Source organism: Pseudophryne corroboree, chromosome 2, assembly GCF_028390025.1.
Source record: "Pseudophryne corroboree isolate aPseCor3 chromosome 2, aPseCor3.hap2, whole genome shotgun sequence".
Lineage (NCBI taxonomy): Eukaryota > Metazoa > Chordata > Amphibia > Anura > Myobatrachidae > Pseudophryne > Pseudophryne corroboree.
Window position 1 is genome coordinate 636,832,127 of NC_086445.1, and position 17,667 is coordinate 636,849,793.

Genomic DNA, 17,667 nt, shown 5'->3' on the forward strand with positions numbered 1-17,667 from the left:
CCACACTACTCCTCCACCTCAATGTACTGTGCGATGTGACCCGATGACATCACACCACACGAACGGCCGCCCATCTGCCGGTGTTCTCCTGCTAGACCCACCAACTCCACTGATGAGGCTGAGAGACAGTGAAGGGTGGGCAACTGAGAGGCACAGAGAGAAGGGTGGGAGGCTCAGAGGCACAGAGTGAAGTGGGGAGAATGAGAGACAAAGTGAGGGGTATTGCGAGAGATTCAGATGGGAGATGATGGTGTGGCTGAGAGATGACGCAGTGAGGAGATGATGGTGTGGCTGAGAGATGACGCAGGGAGGAGATGATGGTGTGGCTGAGAGACGATGGAGGGCGGAGATGATGTTGTGGCTGAGAGATGCAGGGAAGGGGTAATGGTGGGGCTGATAGATGCAGGGGGTAGGAGGTGACACGAGTCTGGTTGAACCTCTGTTGTATGATGATCACACTGGTTATATTCATACACAAACAGACATCTTCCAGATCATGTGATCTCCTACATGAATAGTGATTACCGACTGTAGACGCTGTCTGCCCAGGAAGGATACATTTCTTCAGAGGTCCCCCGTTATGAGAAACCACCATATAGGTAAGGTGCATATTGAATAGAAAAGAATGCCAGTAGGCATTCCCAGTAGGCGGTGCTAGATACGCCCGATTGGTGTTGCTAGACATGCCCAGTAGGTGGTACTAGACACGCCTCTATGACGGTGCACCCCCTAATAAAATGTGCTGCGCACGCCTATGTGCAGCGAGGGCTGTGGCGGGGGAGAGTAGCGAGTACTTTGGCCCTCATTCCGAGTTGTTCGCTCGGTAAAAATCTTCGCATCGCAGCGATTTTCCGCTTAGTGCGCATGCGCAATGTCCGCACTGCGACTGCGCCAAGTAAATTTGCTATGAAGTTTGGATTTTTACTCACGGCTTTTTCTTCGCTCATGCGATCGTAGTGTGATTGACAGGAAATGGGTGTTACTGGGCGGAAACAGGCCGTTTTATGGGCGTGTGGGAAAAAACGCTACCGTTTCCGGAAAAAACGCAGGAGTGGCCGGAGAAACGGAGGAGTGTCTGGGCGAACGCTGGGTGTGTTTGTGACGTTAAACCAGGAACGACAAGCACTGAACTGATCGCAGATGCCGAGTAAGTCTGAAGCTACTCAGAAACTGCTACGAGGTGTGTAATCGCAATATTGCGAATCTTTCGTTCGCAATTTTAAGATGCTAAGATTCACTCCCAGTAGGCGGCGGCTTAGCGTGTGCAATACTGCTAAAATCGCCTTGCGAGCGAACAACTCGGAATGACCTCCTTTAGTTTGTAATGGGCTGAGCTCACCCATGCTTTATCAGGGACCCAAGGCTCAGGGCTGCACTCCTTATGTTGTATTCTATACTGTTGGTAGAGTGGGACAGTAATGTGCTCTCCCTGGTGTCACCCTCTTCCTGTTACCCTCTCACTGTCACTGACTGCAGTCACCCACAGCTGGCACTGACTTCTGTCACCCTCTCCTTGGCATCACCCTCTCAACGTCACCCACAGCTGGCACTGACTGCTGTCACCCTCTCCCTGTCACCCTCTCCCCGTCACCAACAGCTGGCACAGACTGCTCTACCCTCTCACTGTAACCCGCTTCCTTTCACCCTCTACCTGGCGTCAACCTCTCCCTGTCACCGACTGCTGTCACCCTCTCCCCATCACCCACAGCTGGCATCGACTGCAGTCACCCTCTTCCAGTCACCCTCTACCTGGCATCACCCTTTCTCCGTCACCCACAGCTGGCGCTGACTGCAGTCATCCTCTCCCCCTCTTCCTGTCACCAACTCCCTGGCATTAACCTCTTCCTGTCACCCTCTCCCTATGACCCACAGCTGGCACCACCTTTCCCTGACGTCACCCACTGATATCACTCTCTCACTGGTAACACCCTCTCCCTAGCATCACTCACTGCAGTCACCCACTGCCTCTCCCTGGCATCACCCACTGCCTTTCTTTGTCACCCACTGACCCAGGGACAGCGATGGTAGCAGGCATTGGCTTGGGGGCAGTGGCGGGCATCGGCGGGACACGGCAGACATTATGGCTGCAGTGCCTCACCAGCCACTGACATCACCGCACACCACTGAAGTAAAGTGGTAATGTAAGCTATCACTCTGCATCCAGCTCTTTGCTGGGAGAGGTTTTTACTGGAGATTTCACTGGTGTGATCAAATGTTATTTGTAATCATTTGCTCTGGGCTACAGTTCATTCACTGCATTACTTTCTATCACATGCCACTTGAAATTGTTACTCTTCATTCACCAAAATATTAAATATTAACGGGATAGTATTGAACAATATTTTTAGCTGAAATTACATTCCTTACAGTATCTGTCATTGTGCAAGTTCTTTTTCTCAATATTTACCTGCAATTTTTATCTCAATATTTGCTTTGTCTTCTATGTCATCTATTTGCACTGTGAGTTGGTATGTTCCAGAATCTTTCCGCTCAGCTGTACGAATAAAAAGGATTGTGTCGCTTTCACCATTCCTAACACTGGCATGCTTAGGATCCAGAGGTTGCCCATTTTTAGACCACTGAATTTGAGGCTTTGGCTTCCCCTGTAAGAAAAACATAAATTTAAGAAACTGTTAAGTTAATTTTACATCAGTTGTCCTTAGTCTGATTTAACAATTAGCATAATTAACAGGTGTATTTGCAGCAATAATGGTCCTTATCCTTTCAGTTATCATTCCGATATGGTAACATGTGGCAAGCTTTTTGGCTGGAGTTGGCACTGATACTGCTATGGAACTCCAGCACAAATGTGTAAGAACCCTAGAGCCACACATAGGGTCTTTTGCTTACAACAGCTGCCCATTGTTCCCTTAGTGCATTACGCACAAACCAGTACTTAGGGTGCACTAGGCCTTAAACCTCAAGCAGTAGAGACTTACACATTTGACTTGGAGACCGCAGGATGATTGGCTGGAGCAATGTACAACACACAATACAGACAAGATCTTGAGCACAGAGGCAGGGCAGATTCAGGAGCAGCAGCAGCAGATGGGAATTGCATAAGTTGGTAATGCAGACAGGGCAGTTTCTTGGGGCAGGCGAGCAGTGCAACCGCACTGGGCGCCCGCCGCGGCACTAACTGTGGCTCCCTGCTTCCCCCTCCTATTTCTCCCCGAGTAACCCGCTCGGGGGGCGGAGTTTCACGGAATGACGCGGTTGCGTCGTTACGTCACGACGCAACCCCGTCACTCCGCGAAACCCCCCCCGCGCGGAGAACAGAGGGGGATCCAAGTTAGGAAGAGGGAAAGGCCGGCCGAAGAGCGGTAATCGCCTCTGTTAGTATTCTCTCTCTCTCTCTCAATGTGTAAAATGGGGACACCTGCCGTAATGTGTGAAATGGGGGGACTCCTGCCTGCCGTAGTGTGGGGATTTAATGTATCAAGGGCATTGCAGTGTGTGGTATAATATGGTGCAGGGGGCATTACTGTGTGGGGATTAATATGGTAGATTTTTTTTTCCTGTGGTGGTCGTGATCTGTTGGAGCAGGGTCAAAAACGGGATTGTGAGGTAGTCTTTTCATACGAGGCCATGCCCATTTAAACGAGGCCACGCCCATTTAGATGAGGCCACGCCCCTTGCCGGGTGCGCGCGCAAGTAGTTTTTTTTTAAATCTAGGTGTGTGTGTGTGTGTGGGGACGACGACATTTTTTTATGTCATGGGGGGGGCGCATTTTTAAATCTCGCACTGGGAGCCAAATTGGCTAGAAACAGCCCTGAATGCAGAACACAGTGCAGTTGAAAAATACACTTGCAGGTCTGAGCTATGGGATAGAACAATAGGAAACAAAGCAAGGAGTAATGGCAGGTTAAACTGTCAGGGAAAATTCATCAGTCATGACTGGCAGATAGGAGTTCTGACAGACAGAGTTTCCACAGGAATGGGCAGAGTATCCACAGAGTACAGGAATCTGGAATACAGACCAGCAACTTACACTGAAGTATAAGCTATAGCCGGCAGGGTGAAGCAGGCCTGATTGCCTTATAACAGGGAGTGGAACCAGATTGGCAGGAATGAGAAGGCCCACAATAATTAATAATCTCCTGCAGCTGCAGTGCTGCACGTTCTCCTGGCATCCGGAGCACTAAGCAATCAGAGGCGCCATAGCTGTCCAGCGTCCCGGTTGCCTAGCAATCAGCAGGACTCTCGGACCTTGTATCCAGATAACACGGTGTCCCAGTTGCTTAGCAACAACTGGGACCCATCACAGAGACAAGCCAGAATACGTAATATGAAACATAAATAATACCAGACAATAAAAACTTCTACTAAAAGGATATCCTAAATTAAAACAATAATACAGTACTAACCAAGTCAACCCTTCATGTATTCAACAAGCGAACTGCCTGTGGGAAGAAACTTATACGATATCTAGATGTCTTTGCAGGAAATGGACTGTATCGCCTGCCTGACGGAAGTAATTGGAGCAAGTCACAACAAGGATGTGACTGATCCCCTACAATGTTCCTTGCCGGCTCCTTCACCCTAGACAGATACAACTCCTGGATGGGCGGGAGATCTGTCCCAATAATCCTTTCTGCTGTCCTCACTACCATTTGAAGCATACGCCTATCTTATTTTCTAGCTGAGCCAAGTCAAACTGTAATCGAGGTACATAACACAGACTCAATTATTGCAGAATAAAAATGAGTCAACAACTCTTGAGGAAGGTTGAACTTTTCAAGCTGCTGCAAGAAATACAACCTTTGATGTGCCTTTTTAACAAAAGCATCAATGTTGGGCTCCCACTTAAGGTCTTGTGAAAATTTAGACCCAAAAAAACACATAAAGCCTTTTTGTTCTCCTTTCTCCCTTTCCAAACTTTTCTTTGAACCTGTTGCCTGACAGTCTGTATAACCGCATCCATATCTTTTTGGTTGTGTTTAAGAATGTCACAAACTTTTCCCACACCAAATGGCAAGAGGTGATACTCTTCATCTTTAACACTTTCTGGGAGGACTGTGATTACAGAAGCAACATCAGAGACAGAAAATGTCCCAAGGAGGATGAGACATTCCAAATTGTCTTTTTTTATTTTTTATACATTGATTAATTAATTATTTATTAACAGTTTCTTTTATAGCACAGCAAATTCTGTTGCACTTTACAATTGGACACAATGATAAAACAAAACTGGGTAATAAACAGACAGTCATAAAGGTAGGAAGGCCCTGCTCGCAAGCTTACAATCTATAGGAAAATAGGCATTGATACACAAGGAAAGGCACTATTGCATATTTGTGCACTGGAGTGCAAAGGTTCTAGGTGGGTTGCATGATATCACATCACAGCAATGATGAACCATGGTCAAAAAGAAGGGAAAGTGAAGAAAGAGAAAATATGTATAGGATACAGGTAACCAATGGAGGGACTGACAGAGCGGATCTGCAGATGATGAAAGTCTAGCAAGGAAGATTGGGGGTAATTCCAAGTTGATCGCAGCAGGATTTTTGTTAGCAATTGGGCAAAACCATGTGCACTGCAGGGGGGCAGATATAACATGTGCAGAGAGAGTTAGATTTGGGTGGGGTGTGTTCAATCTGCAATCTAATTTGCAGTGTAAAAATAAAGCAGCCAGTATTTACCCTGCACAGAAATAAAATAACCCACCCAAATCTAACTCTTTCTGCACATGTTATATCTGCCCCCCCCCCCCCCCCCCCCCCTGCAGTGCACATGGTTTTGCCCAATTGCTATCAAAAATCCTGCTACGATCAACTTGGAATTACCCCCATTAGCCTTGCAGCTGCATTCAGAATGGATTGTAGTGGGGAGTTTCTTTTTGGTAAGACCAGTAAGAAGACTATAGCAATAATCAATGTGGGAGATAATGAGAGCATGGATTAGAGTTTTTGCAGTATTTTGTGTAAGGTATGGTTGTATTTTAGATATGTTTTTAGATGCATGAAATGAATTGATCAAGATTAATTAAGCAAGACACTTACGTTGAGGACCCCACAAGCTTTAAACAGCTTTTCCTCGGTTTCTTCTTAACAGAATAAAAGTACCCCTTGCTTATACCTTTCAGACACATCCATTGGCCAACTTCTGTTTGCAACATCTCTAATCTTCAGCACTGAAGCACTGTATTGGTTACTAACCTTTTTCACTGGCAACTCATCTTCTTTCAAAGTGCCACCTGCATCATAATCTTCAGACCTTGTCTTTATGTCACAGGATGTACTGGTACTGCCACTTTCAGTTTCTGGACTCTTGTTCACATAACATGCTCAAATGTTTATTTCATTGATCCACAAATGTTATCTCATAAGTTTGATGGCTATTTGACACTTCAATAAGGCTAATATCTCTCCGATCTTCTTGAACATCCACTTTTTGGGCCTTGAAAATATGATGAACAATTTCCACATGTTCCATCAGCACAGGTTGAAACTTGAAATTTACTCTCTACAGAGGCCCTTTACATTCAGATTCGAGTTAGCTGGTTTACTTACAACAAGCTTTGTATCATGAGATAACTTTGGTCCTAATGCAGACCTGACCACTAGGGTGAGTTTTTTGCATCCCTGCAATCAGGTAGTCGCCGCCTACAGGGGGAGGGTATTACCTTTTTGCAGTTGTGCAATCGCATTCCTTGGCAGAGCTGCACAAACATAAGATTGTGCAGTCTCTGCACAGCCCAGGACTTAGTCAGCCACTGCGATGATCGGGGCTGGAGCTGACGTCTGAAATCCTCCTTCAAAACGCTGAATCCCGCCTGTGTTTTTCCAGACACTCCCTGGAAACAGTCAGATGCCACCCACAAATGGCCTTTTGCTGTCATTCACCTTGAGATCGCTGGTGCGTTCATAATTTTTCACCATCCCTTTTGCTTACTGGCAATCCCCATTGCTGCGGTGCATATGCATGCGCAGTTCAGACCTGATCGCCTGCTGTGCGAAAACGCACAGCAGCGATCAGGTCTGAATTATTCCCTTTACTTCCTTACAGACAAATTGCAAGTTCCACCCTAATTGCATAAAGCCATTGTTTCACATGCAGGACTATTATGCTCCACAAGACTGTCAACATTAACTTTTTGTAAGTTTCTGCTTTCCACTGCAAAATGGTATGATTGAGTCATATTTACATCAGTCTGATTACATGGTGACAACAAAGTCTCATCCCAGGAAGCCATCAATATCTAAGTAGTCTTCTGTACTTTTGCCTCACAGGTCAAACATTCACCGTTTCTATTTGTGAGTTCTTTATCACCAACTTTAGACACAGCTTTGTTATCCGGTACCATACCCACTCTTGCAACACAGTCTTTTCCAAGTTTTGTTACTTCAGTCCCTTCTTGCACATTTAATAAGGACAGCTCCATTGTCAAATTGCTGCTGACAGATAATATCCTTCTGGCAGAGCTGGCCCTAACCAATATGATGCCCTAGGCAAGATTTTGGCTGGTGCCCCCTAGCACCGCCGCTAGTTCTGCAGGAGATGCCTGGCATGAATCAGTTGGCAGCTCTGCTAACGTTGGGCGCCTTTTGTTTATGAAAATGCATCTTATTTGCATTACTATATGGCTAGGACGCACAAGTAGCTTCTGCTGATTAAAATGATACGCAGTATGCCTATATTCTGTGTGCGACTGCGGCTGTATCTGCATATGAAATGCTACATTACAGTGATTTCTAGGAGTACACTGCAACGTAGCATTTCATATGCAGATACAGCCGCAGTCACACACAGAATATAGGCATGCTGCATATAATTTTAATCAGCAGAAGCTGCTGGTGCCCCTAAGCATACCAAATGCCCTAGGCATTTGCCTAGTTTGCCTATGCCCAAGGCCGACTCTGCCTTCTGGAACATCTTACTTTTTTCAAGCAATTTACTGTTTTTCTGCTGGTCATTATACAAGTTACTTTGCATCTCTAGCATCACTCTTCATCCCAGTCTCTTCAGGGTCACCCTGTAGTAACTTTTGCTTGAGTTTTGTATTTCTGTCACACTAGATTCAGTAAATACACGGCTCAAAAAAATAAAGGGAACACTTAAACAACACAATGTAACTCCAAGACAATCACACTTCTGTGAAATCAAACTGTCCACTTAGGAAGCAACACTGATTGACAATCAATTTCACATGCTGTTGTGCAAATGGAATAGACATCAGGTGGAAATTATAGGCAATTAGCAAGACACCCCCAATAAAGGAGTGGTTCTGCAGGTGGTGACCACAGACCACTTCTCAGCTCCTATGCTTTCTGGCTGATGTTTTGGTCACTTTTGAAAGCTGGCGGTGCTTTCACTCTAGTGGTAGCATGAGACGGAGTCTACAACCCACACAAGTGGCTCAGGTAGTGCAGCTCATCCGGGATGGCACATTAATGCGAGCTGTGGCAAGAAGGTTTGCTGTGTCTGTCAGCGTAGTGTCCAGAGCATGGAGGCGCTACCAGGATACAGGCCAGTACATTAGGAGACGTAGAAGAGGCCGTAGGAGGGCAACAACCCAGCAGCAGGACCGCTACCTCCGCCTTTGTGCAAGGAGGAACAGGAGGAGCACTGCCAGAGCCCTGCGAAATGACCTCCAGCAAGCCACAAATGTGCATGTGTCTACTCAAACGATCAGAAACAGACTCCATGAGGGTGGTATGAGGGCCCGACGTCCACAAGTGGGGGTTGTGCTTACAGCCCAACACCGTGCAGGATGTTTGGCATTTGCCAGAAAACACTAAGATTGGCAAATTCGCCACTGGCGCCCTGGTTCTCACTGAGCACATGTGACAGACGTGACAGAGTCTGGAGATGCCAAGGAGAACGTTCTGCTGCCTGCAACATCCTCCAGCATGACCGGTTTGGCAGTGGGTCAGTAATGGTGTGGGGTGGCATTTCTTTGGGGGTCCGCACAGCCCTCCACGTGCTCGCCAGAGGTAGCCTGACTGCCATTATGTACCGAGATGAGATCCTCAGACGCCTTGTGAGACCATATGCTGGTGCAGTTGGCCCTGGGTTCCTCCTAATGCAAGACAATGATAGACCTCATGTGGCTGGAGTGTGTCAGCAGTTCCTGCAAGACGAAGGCATTGATGCTATGGACTGGCCCGCCCGTTCCCCAGACCTGAATCCAATTGAGCACATCTGGGACATCATGTCTTGCTCCATCCAGCAACGCCACGTTGCACCACAGACTGTCCAGGAGTTGGCGGATGCTTTTGTCCAGGTCTGGGAGGAGATCCCTCAGGAGACCATCCGCCACCTCATCAGGAGCATGCCCAGGCATTGTAGGGAGGTCATACAGGCACGTGGAGGCCACACACACTACTGAGCCTCATTTTGACTTGTTTTAAGGACATTACATCAAAGTTGGATCAGACTGTAGTGTGACTTTCCACTTCAATTTTGATTGTGACTCCAAATCCAGACCTCCATGGGTTAATAAATTTGATTTCCATTGATAATTTTTGTGTGATTTTGTTATCAGCACATTCAACTATGTAAAGAACAAAGTATTTAATAAGAATATTTAATTCATTCAGATCTAGGATGTGTTATTTTAGTGTTCCCTTTATTTTTTTGAGCAGTGTATATTGGATGCCATTTTGGGTCCAGAATCCAACTTCAGAGTGTCATCCAACTTCTTTTCCTCCTCTGCTTTTCCCACTTTCATGTGGATTTTTTTTGAGCTGCAGAAAGCTGATCTTCCAGCTGGATAATTTATCCCATAGCACTCTCCAACTTGTTCTCAGTCTGCAGAAGATTGCTCTCCATATCTTCAAATTCAGCAAGTCTAAACTTTTGTCTAGCTATTTCAGGCTCTGCCACTTTTAATTTACAATGCAGCTCCTGTTTTCTGGCAGTAATTTCCATTTGGGGACTTGTCAACTGGTTCTGTGTACTTAAGAGATATTTATCAAGGTTCTCACTCTGTCTTTGCAATTTTCCAGCCATGCCATGTGTATGGTTAAGTTCTTCCTCCAAATATTCACTTTGCTTTTTTGCTTTATAAAGACGTTCCTCCAGAAATATATTTCTTTCCATCAGACTTCTCTGAAACTGCTCTGGCTGCAGCTAAGTTGGATTGGAGTGCCTGTATTTGCTCCTTAAGACTTGCTTCAAGACAGACAATCTCCATGTACTTTCCTCATGATCTTTCTCCCACTGAAAGTAAGTCTGCAGCATCTGGAGATATTTCTCTTTTTCTCCACAAAGCTTATTAGCAAAAGAATCTCTCCTAATTCACACTCTTTCAGTTTTGCTTGTGTGGACACATTTAAAGAGTCTATTTTTTTATTTTCTTATATTTTACCACCAGAGCTAAATACAGCATTTTTACTTGTCTGTGCTTTGCTTCACTCTGATGTACCTTTACACATACTCGTCATTCTTTTACTTCTGCTTGCAAAGAATAAAGTATTAAAAAGTATAATGTGTTTGAATCAGCTGAAAACTCAAACACCTCTGGTACAACTCAACAATGTCTTGCTTTATTACTTTATTGCTTGTAAGCAAAAGCTTTAGAGCGAATAAATATAGCAGGCCATCTGCTTTCCCTGTTAGCATAAATCTTTTTATGTTCCATAATTATTTGCTCACAATACACCTTGAACAATTTCTCCTGTAATACTTGGCTTTCAAATGTATTTTCAGTACAGTAAACACAACACACTTTGTTATCAGAAGTTTTTTCAATACAGAAAAACATCTTTCTTCATGTGGCACTACAATGACCAGCATATAACATGGCACTTTCTCTTTAACTGGAAAAAGAATGCCCAGATAACACTTGATAAGGCATTTCTCAGAATTACATATTGCAGAAGAGCCAAAGTGCTGTGTTTTCACTAAGATAAAACACACTTTTTTAATTAACCCTTTCTCTGCTATAACAAATTCACAAACACTTTTGCTTGCATAGTATATTTATGATTTCACACATTTATCTTCAATGACAGAATATATACCTCATAACTGGCATTTTCCATACATCTGCATTTTTAGCAAAATTTGCATGATGTTTTTATACCTATGCAGACAATTTTCCATTCAAATACTTCAAAACAGGCTTTTGTCTCCACTCACCACTTTGATGAGCACTCCATTATGCAGGTGCAGTAAGCATCCATATTTCTATATTACACCTTTCTGTGTAGACCTGCAAGTCAATTCTCCCCAATTGTGGTGCTATGGGGTAATTATCTTGGTAGAGGGGTGTAGTGGTGCATTGTCTGGGTGCTTAAATCAGATTCCAAACAGAACTTTTCTGGTGAATAAATGAAATGGTGCTATGCTGTCAACTTTCAACATAAATTAACAGAAAACAACAAAGAGACTATCCCTGTGGAGGGCATTTTCTCACTATATTGGCAGCTAGTCTGCAACACAAAATGTCTCTCCCATACAGTAAAGAGACTCATGTCCTCCCTGCTTCCTGCAGGTGGGGACATGGTCTCAAGACCTGTCATGGCTGCGTCAGTCACACCTGGGCTCTGTCTCCACAGGGCAGCCTCTAGGTGTGGTCACATACACTTTTGTTCCTTGTGTGGGCAGATCCCTCCAACCCTATACTGAATCACCTGCTTCCTAACACAATCCCTGCTGATTATGTATATCTATCTATCTATCTATCTATTTATATATATATATATATATATATATTTGCCTGAATATATACTATCAAGTGAGTGCCACTCATGGTACCCATAGATGGTGACTGCACTGTGCCCTATGACCCAGTACATTGACTGGCAACTTTCAAATATTTTTTTTATGAGGGAAGAGGCATCTCTTTGCCTCTCTGTTCTGACATCTATAGGAGGAGCATTGCATATACAGGTTGAGTATCCCATATCCAAATATTCCGAAATACGGAATATTCCGAAATACGGACTTTTTTGAGTGAGAGTGAGATATTGAAACCTTTGTTTTCTGATGGCTCAATGTACACAAACTTTGTTTAATACACAAAGTTATTAAAAATATTGTATTAAATGACCTTCAGGCTGTGTGTAAGGTGTATATGAAACATAAAGGAATTGTGTGAATGTAAACACACTTTGTTTAATGCACAAAGTTATAAAAAAATATTGGCTAAAATTACCTTCAGGCTGTGTGTATAAGGTGTATATGAAACAGCAATGCATTCTGTGCTTAGATTTAGGTCCCATCACCATGATATCTCATTATGCTATGCAATTATTCCAAAATACGGAAAAATCCCATATCCAAAATACCTCTGGTCCCAAGCATTTTGGATAAGGGATACTCAACCTGTATTTGTGAGAAGCAGAAAACATTTTCCTGCTGGGGAAATACAACTAGTTTGTTGCAACTGATTTTTTCTCTCTGCCAAGCCAAGTGATTCCAGTGAACTGTGCTATATCTTTACCCATCTGAATTGCTTATATATCATTAGAAGCTGGTAGCAAGTAACAAGGAATTGCATCTTTGATACCACAGAATATCAATGACTTGGACAATTCTAACTGCATTACCATTGTATTGCATGGTATTGTAGTGTGAAAGCAAGTTTGAGTGTGTTAGCAGCTTATGATAATAGAACACTGTCTATATAATTAGAGTACTGTGTATGGTTTATAGTAACAACTACTTTGAAGTTGATTAAAATTGTGATAAGCGAGATGGGGTGCCCCCAAGGTTGAAAATGCACAGAAGGTGGAAAACGTTTAGATGTTTATGCACTTTATAAATGTGCAACTTATCTCTCTATGCCTATCTTGTATATGGTTTTCTTCTTTTGATCTTACTAAGCTACATTTTATATAAAATTCATAAAAGCAGTAGCTATCCAAGACCCATTTAATAAATTTGCAGGGTGGCTTTTGCAACAGATATGTGTGATACACTCCTGTGGTGTTTGTGGTCTAAGCATCCGAATCTCCCTCTGGTGTTCCTGAACCAGAACATTGCCCAAATGAACACGTCATGCCAAGATTCAGGTGGAAGCACTGATGCAAAGAGAAGCATTGCAAAGGATAAAGCTTTAAATACACACCATTACCCAGAAGGCCAAGGAAAAAGGGTTGTTACACTTCCCTACCACCCCAAGCGGCCATTGAGAACACCCCCTGGCCTCCCCCAAGCTGCCTCTTTCCTGCAGTAAAACTTGATCATGTCTGGCTCAAATCATACGGCAGCTAGCAGATACAGTAGACAGTAGCTACTCCTGCCATCACTAGCCCAGACATCACATGATCACAGACAACCACTAAAACGAGAAGGGGAATGTGCAGTGCATGTCTTGCTGCTGCAGTCAGGAGAGGCAGAGGATGGCAAGCAGGGAAGCTGTGCAGAGCACTATTGCGTTTAAGTGTGGTACCTGACTCAGCCAGCTGTACCTCAGGTCTGAACGCCCTTATGCAGAATTGGAAGTTCCGTCCCTGCTGCAAATGGGCACTGGCTGGCCAGCTACGATCGTGGGTTTCTCAAGGCTGGTGCAGAGTAGGAGATAAGCCTGTCTCTGTATTTGAAAAAAAAAAATTGGTCTGTTGGGGGGGCTGTCATGGGGGTTCTGGTTACTCAGGAATCCCCCCTGTGTGTGCCACTGTAAAACTCTAAAGTGATGAAAACTTGCAGGAAAGGCAAATTACTCCAAGACTTAGTTTTGCAGGGGGAGCTGTTTGCTAGATTTGGACTTTTCCTGCTGACACCAGGCACTGTGAGTTTATGGATGGGATCAAAGCTAATGAATCCGATGCTGCAGCAAAGGTAAATGAGAGTTTAGGAAAGATGACCTGAGACAAGATTGAAACATATATAATAGTATACATACAAAAGTAATAGCAAAACATGGCAATGATTTTGTTTGATAACAGCACAAACATACTAGGCAGGACAGATGAGCAGGAAAATGTAAGCTGCATGATGGTAGAACAGCAAAAAACAATAATAATTTTTGATAGAAAGTGGAAAAGGAAGAACAGTTATAGAAATTAATTTCACCTCTCCACAACTATATGCAATATAATATACACTGAGTGACTGAATTATTTTGACCACATGGTTAATACTTCGTTGGGCCACTTTTGCCCTTAATACCATGTGAATTACTCTAGGCATAGATTCTACTAACTGTTAGGGGGACATTTACTAAGCAGTGATAAGAGCGGAGAACTGAACCAGTGAAGAAGTTGCTGATGGCAACCAATCAGCACTGAAGTAACATCTATAATTTGCATACTATAAAATGATACAGAGCTGCTGATTGGTTGATGGGGCTACTTCTCCACTGGATCACTTATCTGCTCTTATCACTGCTTAGTAAATGTCCCCCTAAGTATGTTTTATAAGGAATATTGCCCCCAATGCGATGAACTGCATCTCCATAACGTTGTCTCCACAAGCCTGAAGAGTCATGACTACTGTATGCAAGAAGGATCCATGCTTTCATGCTGCTGTTTCCATATCCTCACACTACCATCTGCATGATGTAATTGAAAATAAGAATTTACTCACCGGTAATTCTATTTCTCGTAGTCCGTAGTGGATGCTGGGTACTCCGTAAGGACCATGGGGTATAGACGAGCTCCGCAGGAGACTGGGCACTCTTAAAAGAAAGATTAGGTACTATATCTGGTGTGCACTGGCTCCTCCCTCTATGCCCCTCCTCCAGACCCCAGTTAGGGAAACTGTGCCCGGAAGAGCTGACATTACTAGGAAAGGATTTGGAATCCAGGGTAAGACTCATACCAGCCACACCAATCACACCGTACAACTCGTGATAACTATACCCAGTTAACAGTATGAACAATAACTGAGCCTCTCTCAACAGATGGCTCATACAATAACCCTTTAGTTAAGCAATAACTATATACATGTATTGCAGAGAGTCCGCACTTGGGACGGGCTCCCAGCATCCACTACGGACTACGAGAAATAGAATTACCGGTGAGTAAATTCTTATTTTCTCTGACGTCCTAGTGGATGCTGAGTACTCCGTAAGGATCATGGGGATTATACCAAAGCTCCCAAACGGGCGGGAGAGTGCAGCACCGAATGAGCAAACTCAAGGTCCTCCTCAGCCAGGGTATCAAACTTGTAGAATTTTGCAAAAGTGTTTGAACCCGACCAAGTAGCAGCTCTGCAAAGTTGTAAAGCCGAGACCCCTCGGGCAGCCGCCCAAGAAGAGCCCACCTTCCTCGTGGAATGGGCTTTTACTAATTTAGGATGCGGCAGTCCAGCCGCAGAATGTGCAAGCTGAATCGTGCTACAGATCCAGCGAGCAATAGTCTGCTTTGAAGCAGGAGCACCTAGCTTGTTGGGTGCATGCAGGATAAATAGCGAGTCAGTTTTTCTGACTCTAGCCGTCCTGGAAACATAAAGTTTCAGGGCCCGGACTACGTCCAGCAACTTGGAATCCTCCAAGTCCCTAGTAGCCGCAGGCACCACAATAGGTTGGTTCAAATGAAACGATGATACCACCTTAGGGAGAAATTGGGGACGAGTCCTCCATTCTGCCCTTTCCATATGGAAGATCAGATATGGGCTTTTACATGACAAAGCCGCCAATTCTGACACACGCCTAGTCCAAGCTAAGGCCAAAAGCATGACCACTTTCCACGTGAGATATTTTAGCTCCACGGTCTTAAGTGGCTCAAACCAGTGGGATTTTAGGAATCCAACACACGTTAAGATCCCAAGGTGCCACTGGAGGCACAAAAGGGGCTGAATATGCAGCACCCCTGTAACAACGTCCGAACTTCAGGCAGTGAAGCCAGTTCTTTTTGAGAGAAAAAGGGATAGGACCGAAATCTTGGCCTTTATGGTTCCTACTTTTAGGCCCATAGTCACTCCTGACTGTAGGAAGTGCAGGAATCGACCCCCCTGGAATTCCTCTGTAGGGCCTTCCGGCCACACACCAAGCAACCTATTTTCGCCATATACAGTGAAAAAGTCTTGCTGTCACGTCTTTCCTAGCCTTTATCAGCGTAGGAATAACTGCATCCGGAATGCCCTTTTCCGCTAGGATCCGGCGTTCAACCGCCATGCCGTCCAACGCAGCCGCGGTAAGTCTTGGATCAGAAAGGGTCCCTGTTGCAACATGTACTGACTGAGAGGCAGATGCCATGGGTCCTCTGAGAGCATTTCTTGCAGTTCCGGGTACCGAGTCCTTCTTGGCCAATCCGGAGCAAAGAATATTGTTCACACTCCTCCGTTTATTACAATTCTCAGCCCTTGGGTCTGAGAGGAAGAGTAGGGAATATATAGACCGACTGGAACACCCACGGTGTTACTAGTGCGACCACAGCTATCGCCTGAGAGTCCCTTGACCCAGCGTAAAACCTTTTTTATCTTTTTATTGAGGTGGGACGCCATGTAGTCCACCTGAGGCAGTTTCCATCAATTTGCAAAACTGCGTGAAGACTTCCTGATGAAGTCACCACTTTCCCGGGTAGAGGTCGTGTCCACTCCCGGAATAAACACTGCTGACAGTGCGCCTACTTGATTCTCCGCCCAGCGAAGAATTCTGGTGGCTTCTACCCTCGCCACCCTGCTCCTTGTGCCGCCCTGGCGGTTTACATGAGCCCCTGCGGTCTGACTGGATCAGAACCGGTTGGTCGCGAAGCAGGAACTCCGCTTGACTTAGGGCGTTGTATATGGCCCTTAGTTCCAGGATATTGATGTGAAGGCAAGTCTGTTGGCTTGACCACAAACCTTGTAATTTTCTTCCCTGTGTAACTGCCCCCCACCCTCGGAGGCTTGCATCCGTGGTCACCAGGACCCAGTCCTGAATGCCGAATCTGCGGCCCTCGAGAAGGTGAGCACTCCGCAGCCACCACAGGAGAGACACCCTGGCCCTGGGGGATATGGTGATTAACCGATACATCTGAAGATGTGATCCGGACCACTTGTCCAGTAAGTTCCATTGTCCTTGCATGGAACCAGCCGAAGGGGATGGCCTCGTATGATGCCATCATCCTTCCCAGGACTCGAGTGCAGTGATGCACTGACACCTGTTTTGGTTTTCAATGGATTCCTGACCAGTGTCATGAGCTCCTGAGCTCTCTCTATCGGGAGATAAACCCTCTTCTGGTCTGTGTCTAGGATCATGCCTAGGCGAGGCAGATGAGCTGTAGGAACCAACTGCGACTTCGGAATATATAGAATCCAGCCGTGTTGCCGTTTCACTTCCAGAGAAGGTGATACGCTGTCCAGCAACTGCTCTCTTGATCTCGCTTTTATGAGGAGATCATCCAAGTATGTGATAATAGTGACACCTTGCTTCCGCAGGAGCACCATCATATCCACCATTACCTTGGTGAAATTGGTAATGACAATCCCGTACCGCAATTCTGAGGTACGCCTGATGAGGTGGATAAATGGGGACACAAAGGTATGCATCCCTTATGTCCCGATTCATTTCAGGCTTGCAATGACCGCTCTTAGCGATTCCATCTTGAACCTGAACCTTTTCAGGTATATGTTCAGGGATTTTAATACAATATGGGTCTAACCGAACCGTCTGGTTTAGGGATTATAACATGGTCGAATAATAACACCCTCTTGTTGAAGGAGGGGACCCTTGACCACCACCTGTTGAAGATACAATTTACGAATTGCAGTTAACACTGGCTCCCTCTCTTATGGGGAAGCCCGCCGGGTCCTCGGTGAGGGGGCATCTTCTCACAGTCCAGCCTGTATCC

The 17,667-nt window shown here is 45.1% G+C and overlaps 1 protein-coding gene across 2 annotated transcripts in view; it reads right to left on the reverse strand.

The window, feature by feature from the left end:
• The window catches only part of LOC135041406 (myosin-binding protein H-like), a 202,567-nt gene that overhangs the window by 39,385 nt on the left and 145,515 nt on the right, over positions 1-17,667 (reverse strand). For both annotated transcript variants that reach the window (XR_010235039.1, XM_063954934.1), the window contains exon 5: positions 2,408-2,603. Coding sequence is in view for 1 of the 2 variants with exons in the window: in XM_063954934.1 (XP_063811004.1) it covers positions 2,408-2,603 (196 nt within the window). In the remaining variant the exon portion in view is untranslated. The remainder of the gene's footprint in view (positions 1-2,407; positions 2,604-17,667) is intronic.